Source organism: Cloeon dipterum, chromosome X, assembly GCF_949628265.1.
Source record: "Cloeon dipterum chromosome X, ieCloDipt1.1, whole genome shotgun sequence".
Taxonomy (NCBI): domain Eukaryota; kingdom Metazoa; phylum Arthropoda; class Insecta; order Ephemeroptera; family Baetidae; genus Cloeon; species Cloeon dipterum.
In genome coordinates this window covers 7,958,972-7,971,259 of record NC_088790.1, presented here as the reverse complement: position 1 = coordinate 7,971,259, position 12,288 = coordinate 7,958,972, and the positions used below count along the sequence as shown (strand labels likewise).

The 12,288-nt window shown below is 39.9% G+C and overlaps 3 protein-coding genes across 8 annotated transcripts in view; 2 read left to right on the top strand and 1 right to left on the bottom strand.

Annotated features, from left to right (window-relative positions):
- Positions 1-4,249, bottom strand: part of Nckx30C — a 97,573-nt gene extending 93,324 nt beyond the window's left edge. For 2 of the 4 annotated variants that reach the window (XM_065494536.1, XM_065494533.1), the window contains exons 1-2: positions 3,878-4,246; positions 2,021-2,827 (exon numbers count right to left, since the gene is read on the bottom strand). In XM_065494536.1, the coding sequence (XP_065350608.1) occupies positions 2,021-2,821 (801 nt within the window). In that variant the 5' untranslated portion in view covers positions 2,822-2,827; positions 3,878-4,246. Of the gene's footprint in view, positions 1-2,020; positions 2,828-3,877 lie in introns of all 4 variants that reach the window. The other 2 variants (XM_065494534.1, XM_065494532.1) reach the window with 2 other exon arrangements.
- A 1,659-nt stretch (positions 4,250-5,908) lies between these two features.
- LOC135946336 (uncharacterized) lies at positions 5,909-8,700 on the top strand. 2 transcript variants are annotated; one of them, XM_065494540.1, is made up of 5 exons: positions 5,909-6,084; positions 6,274-6,557; positions 6,610-6,766; positions 7,071-7,244; positions 7,388-8,700. In XM_065494540.1, the coding sequence occupies exons 1-5, from the start codon at positions 6,076-6,078 to the stop codon at positions 7,499-7,501; spliced, it is 738 nt and encodes a 245-aa protein (XP_065350612.1). In that variant the 5' UTR covers positions 5,909-6,075; the 3' UTR covers positions 7,502-8,700. The 2 variants fall into 2 exon arrangements, with proteins under 2 accessions (XP_065350612.1, XP_065350613.1); XM_065494541.1 differs by having other exon boundaries at positions 5,912-6,183; positions 7,388-8,699.
- Positions 8,701-8,888: 188 nt separating this feature from the next.
- LOC135946335 (acidic mammalian chitinase-like) lies at positions 8,889-11,639 on the top strand. Of its 2 annotated transcripts, none has more exons than XM_065494539.1 (10): positions 8,889-9,013; positions 9,934-10,014; positions 10,070-10,252; positions 10,315-10,415; positions 10,469-10,600; positions 10,651-10,778; positions 10,832-10,949; positions 11,003-11,188; positions 11,246-11,368; positions 11,432-11,639. In XM_065494539.1, the coding sequence occupies exons 2-10, from the start codon at positions 9,936-9,938 to the stop codon at positions 11,564-11,566; spliced, it is 1,185 nt and encodes a 394-aa protein (XP_065350611.1). In that variant the 5' UTR covers positions 8,889-9,013; positions 9,934-9,935; the 3' UTR covers positions 11,567-11,639. The 2 variants fall into 2 exon arrangements, with proteins under 2 accessions (XP_065350611.1, XP_065350610.1); XM_065494538.1 differs by lacking the exon at positions 8,889-9,013 and adding an exon at positions 9,659-9,813.
- Positions 11,640-12,288: the final 649 nt, after the last annotated feature.

The window sequence follows — 12,288 nt, the reverse complement described above, 5'->3', positions numbered from 1 at the left end:
TTCTGGTTAAAATTTAGCCTTGTATGGATATTATAATTTAGTTTCGTATCATTGTAAATCATGAGATGGTTAAAAAAGTTTTGGAGCCCTCCAAAATATGAATTTCATGGCCATTCATTTGGTTGAACCGCATTTCAACATTAGAGTAAAAGAGCATCTTGAGATGAAAGATGGTCGTTTCTCATGACAAAAAATTCCCTCCGCGTGTGTACATTAGCGTATATGACGCGCGGCAAATAATGTAGTGCGCTCCGTCTGCGGCAGCAGTTGCATAGAAAAGGTGCAGCACTAAGCATAATACGGCCGCCATTGCGCTCTCTATCACTATATGACATTATACATTTAGATAAAGATCGTCCCAGTTTCCTTTTTTCAATTCGCCCCGCGAGCTGCTGGCTGCGCGGCGAGGTGCGGCGGCGCGACTCGGGGACAGCAGGCAACGAGCGCATCTATCCATCCGTCAGCTCACTGCCGCTTTTGCATATGCATTATTTATTCTGCACAGAAGCTGCTGCTTCTCGGCATTCATTCGAGAGGAAGAGAGAGAGAGAGAGAACTTTTGTGTGTTGCACACGCTGAGGCAAACTTTTCAGATCACTCGCAATCCTTGGCTCCACGTCACAGCGGCCCCTTTAAAAGCGCATTACCACGATATTAACCCTTTTCCTCTAGCTGCAAATTGTGCATCTGCACTCTAATTTTTCAATTTAGCCACCTCTCACGTCAGTGGTTATCATCCTGCCGGCGTTTTGCGCCATTGTCTGCACTTTTCCATGCCTTTGTCGCCGAATGTGACCCTGTTCTCGGCGCGGATTTATTTCCCTTTAATTCAGTGTAGAAACATCTGCCAAGGCTTAATTAAAATATAGTTTTTGCACCGAGTGGTTAATGAGGCGGAATGATATTATGCTGATGGGCTGAAAATAATTAACGCCCGGCAAATAATGAGCTTGATTAATGTCGCTGCCGAGAAGAACGGAGGAAAATTCCACCCAGGCACGATTTTTGCTCGACCATTGTTCATGACTCTATGAGGTCGTGCCAACAATAAAATCAATTAATGCATAGTTACGAGCGCCATTATTCCGCGATAACTACAAGCCAATATAGTTATGTTTTACCATCGCTGCGTCTCTTTCCCTTTATGGCTCTTTTATTGATTCTCTCGCTGACAAAATTAAACCGATTCCGCTGGCAAAACACGCGCACGATTTATTGCCGATATTTGATGGATGATGAATAATGAAATATAATAAAAGCGAGCTGCGACGCCACTTCTGTTTGTATATTTGCTCACGATAAGTGAGCTTTAATTGGGATCAGGGATGAAAGCTGCGGGCTGCGTTCGCAATCGGGGGTAAAAAATCGCGCAACGCTTGCTACGAGGCGCACGCGATTTGCATTTTGCAGATTAAAGATAGTGCGCGGAACAACTTCACTTTGCTTTTACGAGCCATAAAAGGCTTTGTAAATTTTCGGAAAAAGCGCACAAAAACGCGCTTAAAAAAAGGATGGAATAAATTCTTTTCTATGGCCAATTGCGAAGGATGTTTGAAACTATCAAAGGGCAGAAAAATGCTTGAACTCGGGGGAGATTTTAATGCCTTTGATGTATTATGCACGAGGTAAGAGCTCATGATGAGCTTATTCTTTATATTTCTTCGGTCTCGGCTTAGCAATTTAGATGTCGCGTGAAACCGATGAGATGGATATCTAGGGTTTTGGGGGTATGTTTGTTCTCCAGGTTATGGCGGGAAAGGGGCAGGGGTTTGCAAAAAGGTAACTTTCTAAATCGTCTAGATCGAACATGCTGTCGTAATTGGCATGCGTCATCTGATCAAAAGTCTCACTCTAACGTATCAGAAATGCGCGGAATCATGTCAGTCCAAAAATACTATATAATAATAAATCTCCTCTGCATAATGAAACGAAATCGTATGTCGACCTCTGTGAGAACGAAAGAGATAGACAACGAACCAAAGTGTGTGTGAGAGCGAGTCTATGGTGTCAGGGTACTCACCGAAGGCATCAACTGGTCGGTGCTGCGGACGCGCGTGACTCTGTTCTTGTTGAGGTTGCGCTTGACGAACTTCTCGACCTGCTGGTTCCACTTCATGAAGGAGACGTAGAGCAGGTAGATGATGAAGAGGATGAGCGCCTCGTACCAGTAGATGCTGTTGTCGCGGAAGAAAAAGATGAGCGTGATCAGACTGATGGAGTAGAAGGAGCAGTCGCGGAACAGCGGCCACCACGTCAGGGTGAGCACCGTCCGGCTGAAGATGGCGCACATGCCGATCACAAAGAGGATGTTGAACACGGCCGAGCCGACGATGGTGCCGATGCCGACGTCGTCGAACGACACGAACACGCCAATCACACTGGTGAACAGCTCCGGCGCCGAGCCGCCCGCGGCCATGAACGTGGCGCCGGCCACGTCGTCCGCAATGTCCAGTTTCTCGATAATCACGTCAAGGGACGGCACGAAAAACTCGTCGCACACGATGGCCAGAGCGACGAACATGTAGATGACGCCGAGGATGTGCAGCGCGACGGCGCCCTGCCGCCGCTGCTCCAGGGTGAACAGGTCCTCGGGAAACAGAGGGTCCTTGGGCACCTCGGTTTCGTTCAGCGAGGTCATGTTCTCGATTAGCTTGACGTGCCCGCCGTGGTGGCCGCCCCCGCTCAGCAGGTGCCGCGAGGACCACTCGGACGTCGACGCCACCGCGTCCGGCACCCCCCGCTGGTGGTGCGTGGCCCACGGCTTGATGAGCAGCATGATGCTGCTCACCACCACAGTCGTGATCAGCCGCACTTTCTTCATCGCCAACTGCAACAACGCCATCAATTTTCGTCATCAGATCATTTTATCTCATTCGAAAACCTTTGAGTTGCTATCACAAATAAAACATCCCAAAGCTATTTTTAATGATATTAAAATGCAATACTTTGTTAATATATCTAAAAAATAGTTTAGGGTCAATTTTAATTTGCATTTAATTGTTGAGGAGACAAAAGTTATAATTGGCTGGAAGAAGCGAAAATTGCGATCATGATCAAAAAAGCCTCCAAAGTTGCAACTTATATGATTGAAATAATTTTTGAATTTTATTTTGCCTAAATTGGTGAAAATTGCCAAATAAAATTTAAATTTAACAAAACTATTTTGCATTTTAACTAAAAATTCAAAAATGGTTCTCTGCAAATATAATTTTCAGTTTCCAATTTGTGTTGATTATCTTATTGGTCAATTTTCCTCTTAATATTTAAATTAAAATCAGCAATGATCCATAAATCGCACAAAAAGTACTCTTAATTTTAGGAAAACTCCTCTTCGTCTATCAAGGGAAAGAAAAAATGGGCATTTAAGGCATTTCTTTTTTCATACTACGCCGGGAAGTAAAATATCACGAGGCGTTTTTTGAGCTCTTTGGCAGCTGCTTTTATCGCTTTCCGCACCGGTTAGAATCCTGAATTCACCAAAAACAGTAAGAAAAATGGCAAATAATACACTGACTACCAGGGTAGAAAAGAAAATTAATTTCGCGCTGGTATATTAAATTTTCGCAGCAAGGACGCAGAAAAAATTTGCATGTCACGAAACGCCGGTCAGAGCAGCTGGAGGAATTATTCGCGAGCGTGTGCTGTGCACTTGTGCAGGCAGTGCAAAATAAAGTCGCCGAAGATTCGGGCTCGGCCGACATGCAAAGGCCGAAGAGGCAGGCGCGCGTTTTGCGATTTTCCCGAAAGCCGCCATCCACCCACTCGGGTGTCGCACCCACTCACGCAGCAGCCACCGCCGAGGAATGGCAATTAGAGGGAGCGAAACGCCGGGTGGCTGGTGCTCGGCAGGGCAGGTCGGGCGGAGGCGAACACGAACCTGTCGATTGGTGGAGCTGATTTGGCAAAAGTCGGCACTCGGCGGCGTCGATCAGGTCATGGTTCACAGCAGAGTGTCACTGGGTACGAATCCATATTGCACTGACAGAGAGTGCCTGACACAACCAGCAGGGTCGATGTCGGCCGCTGCTGCTGCTGCTGCTAGTGCTGCTGCTGCTCGGGAAAACAGCAGTCGCTTGTTGTTGAGCCAGGCAGCCACCCCTCCACTGTGTGCTTTGCCAGACCCCAAGACCGGGTGGTACGCTCCGACCGTCCGTCCGTGTGTGTGAGTGAGTGAGCACCACCACCCCTCTCGTCCTACTATGTGCTTGGGATGGAGGCCAGCAGCGCTGCCTGGTCGGTCGATAATGGAATGGGCCCTTGCCGTTGCTCGCTGCTTGCACAATCCCAGTGCGCATAACACTAGCGCAATTTTGCTCTTTCTCTCCCCCTCATCTGCCCTGATCGCGCTCCGTGGGCTGCTGCTGCCTGCTCCCCCGCGTGCTCATCCACCCACCCGTGCGACCTGGGTCACTGCGAGCCTCTCTCAGGTCGCAGCCGGCCTCAGGGTGCTTTCATTCTTTCGTGCATTTTTCTGTTGAGGGCTGTTGGTATTGCAATTAAACTGGGCTGCAAAAACACGTCTATTTTTAACTTTTAAATATTGCAATTTATAATATCTTTGGCATTTTGCAACAGTTTTAAGCATAAATTGCTGTTAAACAAAGTGAGAAAAATTAAAATTTGTGCATTTGGCCGCTGCAATTTTGAAACATAATTAAAAGCATTTTCTATTTCTAAATTGGTATGTCAAATTGACTTACAAAAAAGAAAAGGATATGATGTAGTGCTCGCCACTTGATACGTTAATCCTCCACCTGACTGAGTTTTTACCTGTGCGCCCATGCGCACTGCAAGTTAAGTGATAACGCGTTCATTCTCATTCCATCAGCCGAGCGTGCAATACCAGCGATTTCTTGGTGCCTCTCGCACGCTTTGTAAGGAGAAAATACATACTCAAAAATATTGTCGGTTTTGTGATCGTAATTAATGCACCATTATCAATGACTTTCAGTCTGCTGACCTTGCCAAGGGTGAAATATTGGGATTGTCTCGTTTAATGGCCAACCCGCCATAATCTGGGTAAGCTTTTGTTTTAGAAATTTATTCTTATTCGATAACTTATTCTGGGGTGTTAATTAATTGTGCCAAGTTCACCATTATTAGTGAATTTCAATACCTTAACTTTTAATGTGTTATTTACTCTGCCATGAATATATATCCAAATATTTGTCTCAAATCTTGAGACAACAATTAATCCTAGTATGTCAAAAATTTGAAGGATATTCTCTTCCACCCCGATGATTTTGTAAGAATTTCATCACCGGCTTTATCTCATAATATTGCTAACTAGTAAAAGATTAAAATTTCCTTTTTAAAAATTCCAAGAACTTCTATGCGATGTCCATTGGGTTTCATATTCACCTTTCATATATAAGAACAAAATAATAATGGTCTAAATTATCCCTCTCGTAATCCATTTTAGGGTTTCAAACGTGAAAAAGTTTTTAATTTTAAATCGAGGGTATTATAATAATGAATATTTCATGAAATTTAAATCAAAATTCTTTCTTATTTTTTGAGGTTTGAAATGTGAAAATGCGGAAAAAGCATTTTATAATTCACAGTGGTGTTCCAAACAGTTTTCTACTTTTTACATATAAACCAGTCAAAATAGATTTTTTCTTGTACAATTTTTTCCATCTTCATTTACGTCATCTATAAATGCACTTTCCGTTGTGCAGGAAAGGTTTATACGCACAAAAAATTACTAAAATGAATTAATGAAAATAAGAAAATGGACAAAAAGTGTAATTTCTACAGGAAATCGTTAGCTTAAAAATCCAAGTAACATATTATTTATGAATAATAGATTAAAGACGCAAAATAATAGTTAAAAATTGCAAAAGCGGAAGTATAAAAGTCATAGTCACAGTGCAAAGGTGATTGCGTTTATTTGTGTAATTTCTGTAATAAAAGCTTCTGTTTTTCAGCTATGCACGCTAGGTGGCAGCAAAAATCAGGTCAAAATAGACAATCCCGCTTTTTAGTCTAAGACAATTTTGATTGGTGCAACCCCGTACGCTGTGGAACATCGACGCGCACCTACAGTACGCATCAAAACAGCCGTTCATCCACATGAGAGCGGTAAGAGCGGGCTGCAAGCCAAATAGTGAAAAACTGCTAGCTCTATCCTTTTGGGCTTGGATAGCCACTATTTACTGATAAAGTAATACTTTCCTATTGGTAAGTGTGCAATTTCGACCTTTTTGACGTTCGGATTATTTTCTATAATTTTAACTGCATATTTAATCTATTTATACTCACTTTCACCAGGAAAGAAATTGTGCTCCCCGTTGTAAGAAAATGGCTCGTCGAGAGACGGATGATAATATTGAGGCTTGGCTCTCGCAAAATCAAAATGACAGCAGACAGCTGTTGTATTCGGACGAACATTTGGTGCGGCCTTCAACTAATAGCCAATCGGGCGTCCAAAACAATCAAAGCAGCACTCCTGAGAATCTCGCAAGGGTGTCCGATCAGAGCCGAAATTTGTACTTGGACTTTTTGCAGAGGCAAATCAGAGAAGATGAGCAACAACGCAGTTTGAATACGTCCGGGTATGTTTTCCCAAGGATGAACCAACTCTATCTGAAAATCAATTTCTTTTAGTTACAGTTACGACCCTTCTGACTCCGACCTGAGTAACCTTCTGCGCAGGTTTGCACAGTCCGAAGAGCGTCAAATCATTCGCCAACAAGCTAATGAAGTGCCTCTTGACTCCGTCTCAGTCGAAAATTTCACTGAGCTGCTATCAGGATTATTTGGGGTGATTAAACATTACTTGCTGTACTTATTATCTTATTGCAATCAGTTATAGATTACACTACTTTTGTTAATTGTTCAATTTTGAACTTCTGTTGAAAGTGTGTGCTGTTAATTAAGGGGGTCCAATTTATCAATTTGCTCCTAGTGTAGCGCCCCACCCAAATTGCCTTTAATTAGGAAGAAAATTTTAAGGAAAGATTGAGTAACTTGAGAATAAATTGCTTTATTATATCTTATTATAATTATTAGGAAATTAGGAGCTGATTTGTGGCCAGTATTTATTGTATATTTTTGTTGCATTGCAGGAGGACGGTATAGTAACCTATGAACGGGTGCTGGTGCTGTTTTACTTCTGTTTCGAGTTGTGCGTTCGCGCCATCCGAGAGTATTCTTCTCGCTACTTCCACACAGTTATGGATGTCTGTTTGCGTTTTGTTACTGGATCTTTGTCAATTTGGGTCTGCGCACAAGGAGGCTGGGTGAGTACCAAGAGCTAATTTTATATTTTATCACTTGGCCTCATATCTGGGTTTTTTCTTGGGTTGACGTGTTTTTTTCCGCAATATTATTTCCTTTCTATATTTCGAACTCTTAGTCATTATTCTATCAATTCTGTGTCCAGAACGCCATCTGTAACACTGTTCAACACAGTTCGTTTGGGGCCTTCCTACTTGGTGCTGTTGTGGCTTCTGCTGTTGGCTTCCTTGTTTGGGGAAAGCATCCGCGCCTCCCATAATCAATCACTAACATCTAATTGATTCGTGATTTTATGTAAAAACAGTTGACTGTTTAGTCATCGTGCTGCAAGTATAATATTATACATATTTGTCTGATAAGAATTCCTGTTGTCAATTTGATTGACTCTTTAAGTGGGGCGTAATTAAACTTGTAAAAAACTAAGTACATCGACATTCCTCGAATCAATAACATTTTCTTTAAATGTGGTGCACTTTGATAAAATACGACGTACTATATCTGCTAACAACAGCATTCTTGGGATCAATCAAATTGCTTTCATCTTAATTTAGTGTACTTAAGTTGCAGAAAAAATGACAATTGTACACAAAAAATTGTTCCTGGTATCACAAGCACCTTTGTATGAATGTGTGTTATCAATTTGCTCTCAATTCGCCAATGTGCTATTTGTAGATTTGTACATGGTATTGAAAATGATTTCCTGAATATGCAATTCATTCCTCTTGAGCTTGTATAGCCATTTTTTGATTAAACTGCAATAATTATGATCTATAATTTTTTAAAAGATAGGAACTGATTCTAAAAAGAACTGGTACTATTTCGATGGAAAGGTTACAAATGAAAATAATACTCAGTCGACCCATACTTGAAGAGTGTAAAACTTGTTTTAAGTGCCTAAAAATAAGAAAAAGCAACATTTGATTAAAAATGACTCTGCAACTATCACTCTTTCAATAAATTATATTTTTCTGTTTCTTCACATTTTTGGACATGCTTAAACAGGAATCCTTTTGAATAAATACATAGTACTTTTGAGTTCTAGATCTCATAGAAATTTTTGCAAAGCCGCTCTGATTTTTGTGTTTTTTTAACCACCTGATTTAGAAGGCCTGATGGAATAAATAAGAAAAGACAAGCAAAATTTACATGATTTACCATTCTGTTCCTATTTTGGCCAGTTAAACACCAAAATTATCGTAGCTTACAGAATTTCTAGTCGTTGCCTAATTGTAACCCTTGCATATTTTAAACTTAAAAATTTGGATGTATCTTAATTTTGGGACCAACTGCTGAAACCATCTTATCATAAATATTTGTACTGTTTTACAAATATTTTAAAAAATAAATTATATCCTCCCATGAAAAACCACAAAGTGTTTTAGAGACCCCTTCTTCTGCTCCTTAAAGTTTTAATTAAGTTAAAAATGTAGCTTTGTACAGACGTATTTACTACGCAATATTTTTTCCTTATTGAATGAGAGGTTTATAATTTTTATCTCTCCTTAAAAATGTGCGGATTACTATCTATTGTGTGATTGATTGACGACATTTTATAATGGTAAAAGTGGTTTACGTGACGTTAGTCGATTTTCTAGCCACCTTGGTAACATACGTCTCAGATAATTTGATGGACACTTACGCGGATTTTCAGCATTCACACTGATTCTCTAATCAGCAAGATTAAACTGATTTGAGCGTCGTATAAATCTGCGTTCGCCGGTTGCAAAAGAATTAGTTGGTTTTAAAATCGTAGATCAAGTCTTGTTCCACAGTGAGTATGCTTTTTGCCTTTTCCTCAATTTTTTAGTCTTTTTGCACGTGATCTTTGGGAATGCCTTCTGACCGCTAGTTAAAATCTAAATCGTCGTGTGATGTAATTTATCAATCCAGATTTTTGGTGTAGACTCTAATTTTTTCCAGGCATGCAGGAAAAATTTCGGTAGTTAATTATCTGTCAATGAACTCGACCTTGTGCTGAAGTGAAAACAGAAATAATTATTGTTAAACGCCTTACAAATGACATTGATAAGCATTTACATGACCATGCGGTATAGTTTTTTTATAGAGGCCTCCGATTTTGAAATGAGGAAGGACAGGTGAATAATCAAATGTTCTCTTGTCAAATTATCAAGCATGGAATGTTTTGTGGCAGTTACTACGTGTTAACACGCACTTGAGCTGTCTTTTCACAGAACGAGCAATCTCAACCAGCGTCGAGATTGCATACAAGCGATCCGAGCGATATTTCTCAAGTGCCAAGTGTGTAGATTAGAATCAGTGCACATCAAAGACGTTGCCGATCAGACTATGCACTTATTGTTTTTAGTTTTGATCGCGTTTTTTCAGCACACATCCTGCTCTTTGGCAGTCACACCATAGGGTGGGGTGACAATTAACTTGTCACTTGCGTATGCAACTTCTTCTGACGTCACGAACAAAAACCGACTATACTTATCGCTCGGGCCAGTTTGAAACATTTCTGTGCGGACGCTCACTTTGCTTCTCAAGCTCTCGGTGAGCGGACACGTTTGCTTTTCCACCTCTCGCAAACGTGACTAAAAGAAAATTCAGGTATTCTTCAACTATATTTGAAGAGCTAGGCAACCTGCTCGACCGGGCTGTTATGCACATTGCATACGTTTTATTTTACACTAAAAATGTTTTAATTTTTTAAAAACTGTTTTTTTGCAGGCATGAAGTGCTCTCTTGTGAGCGGCATCCTACTGCTCACAGTAGTGATAGTTCTGTCAGTCAATGCGGTCCAGTCCAAGAGTATATTTTTTATTTTAGTTCTTTCCATTTTAATGATTTTTTATATTGGGAACAGAGGTTTTGATGTGCTACTACAGCAGCTGGTCGTACTTTCGAAATGACAAGGGACAATTTAGTGTGTCCAACATCGACCCACATCTATGCACTCACCTCATTTACGCTTTCATTGGAGTGAACAACGATGGAACAGTCAGAGTGATGGATCCTTATCTCGACTTAGAAGAAAATTACGGATTAGGTAAAATGAATAAAAACTTGTTTGAATCTTTCTTTATTCATACGTTTCATTTATCATTTTAGGAAATTTCAAAAAGTTCAATGAATTGAGGAAGCAGAATTCCGAATTGAAAACACTGGTGGCAATTGGTGGCTGGAATGAAGGATCCACCGTTTTCTCAAACGTAATTTAACCCCATTATCAACGATTAAGGAACAATGTTCATTTTCTATTTAGGTGGTTAAAGATGCTAATTTGCGGTCCAATTTTGTTAACAACCTGTACAACTTTGTCAAGAGACACGACTTCAGCGGCCTTGATTTGGATTGGGAGTATCCAGCGCAAAGAGGAGGTGTCCCAGAGGACAAAGTAAATTTTTCGCATCTTTTTATTTCCTATCTTTTAATTCACTTTTTCAGCAAAACTTCGTGTATCTGGTTCAAGAGTTGAAACAGAAGTTTGCGCCTGAAGGTTTGCTTTTGACCGCAGCAGTCCACGCTGCCGTTGGATCAGTAGCAATTTCTTATGATATACCTGAGCTTGTCAAGTAAGATTTTGTGCTTGTTTAATCTTCAGTTATTTAATATAACTCTCTTGTAGAAACTTGGATTTCATAAACATGATGTCTTACGATTACCATGGAAGCTGGGACTCAACAACAGGAATCAACTCTCCGATGTATCCCTCACACATTGACTCCGATTTAAACCTGAACATTGTAAATTCATCGGATTAATTAATTCTTTATTTATGAAACTTATACTCAAATAGGATGCTACAATTCAATTCTGGCTCAACAATGGGTGCCCACCTGAAAAATTAGTTCTTGGCGCTCCAACGTTTGGACGAACGTTTACCTTGGCCAACCAAAACAGCCCAGGGCTTGGAGCACTTGCCAATGGTCCTGGTTTGCCTGGCCCATACACCATGGAATCCGGATTTTTGTCCTACTATGAGGTTTAAGCAATTCTTTTCTGGCCAAAAAGTAGAAAACAACGTTTTTTTCATTTGTAGATTTGCGAGCTACAATACCCTGGCTTGTGGAGCATCAACTGGGCAGCTCAACAAAAGGTGCCGTTCGCCTTCAAGGGCGGTTTGTGGGTGGGTTACGAAAACCCTGAGTCCATGAAAATAAAGGTAAAATTATTGTCCTCTGTAAAGAAGGTACATTGTAAACAATTAATTCTTGTTTATGCGCAGGCGGAATATGCAAATACCAATAATTTAGGAGGTGTGCTCGCTTGGGGTCTTGAAACTGATGACTTCCTTGGCTCTAAAGAATGTAATGAGGGGAAATACCCACTCATCACAGCCATGAAAAATACACTGAACTAAACCTAACTTAACTGCTAAGTAAATTATTACACTGGAAACAAAATATTCAAATAAATTTATGATTTTATATATACGGCTGGCAGTTATGTATGGAGTCCAATAATACACCTTATTTCAAAGCAATAAAGATTTAGTTGTTAATTTAATAATGAACTTCCACACACAAAGGCGGTACATGTGTTCGAGTGACGTAAATTTTCAATGCAATTAAGAGTGATTAAAATGAATGCATTTTATCTAAGGCAGAGGTTGCTCAAAATCAGCTCACTATCCAAGCTATTTTTGTCAGTTTCTAATGTGGGAAATAAAATTATTTCTCCCTTGAGAGTATAAACAAATAATTTTAAATATTAAATTCTTAGTATACAGGCGCCCGGAGGAGCTATTTTTTATAATTAAGAAATTTTTGTAATCAAAAATCAAAACTGAATAATAAAAACCAATATGATTTTAAAGCAAAATAGAATTTTAATTGATGGAATTATAATGATTCTCAAATAGTATTAATTTTAATTCATATAATTACAATTAAAGGGATTGTATGAGGTTTTTCATTCTCTATTGTAATATATAGCATGACAAATGTACTTGAATTTTTCAGTTTTTCATCTTGATATATGTAAGCTCAATGCAGATAATATAATATATATTATGTGCCAAAATAAAGAAAATATTACCTAACCACATAGACAAAACATTCATTTATATTATTCTATTTAATC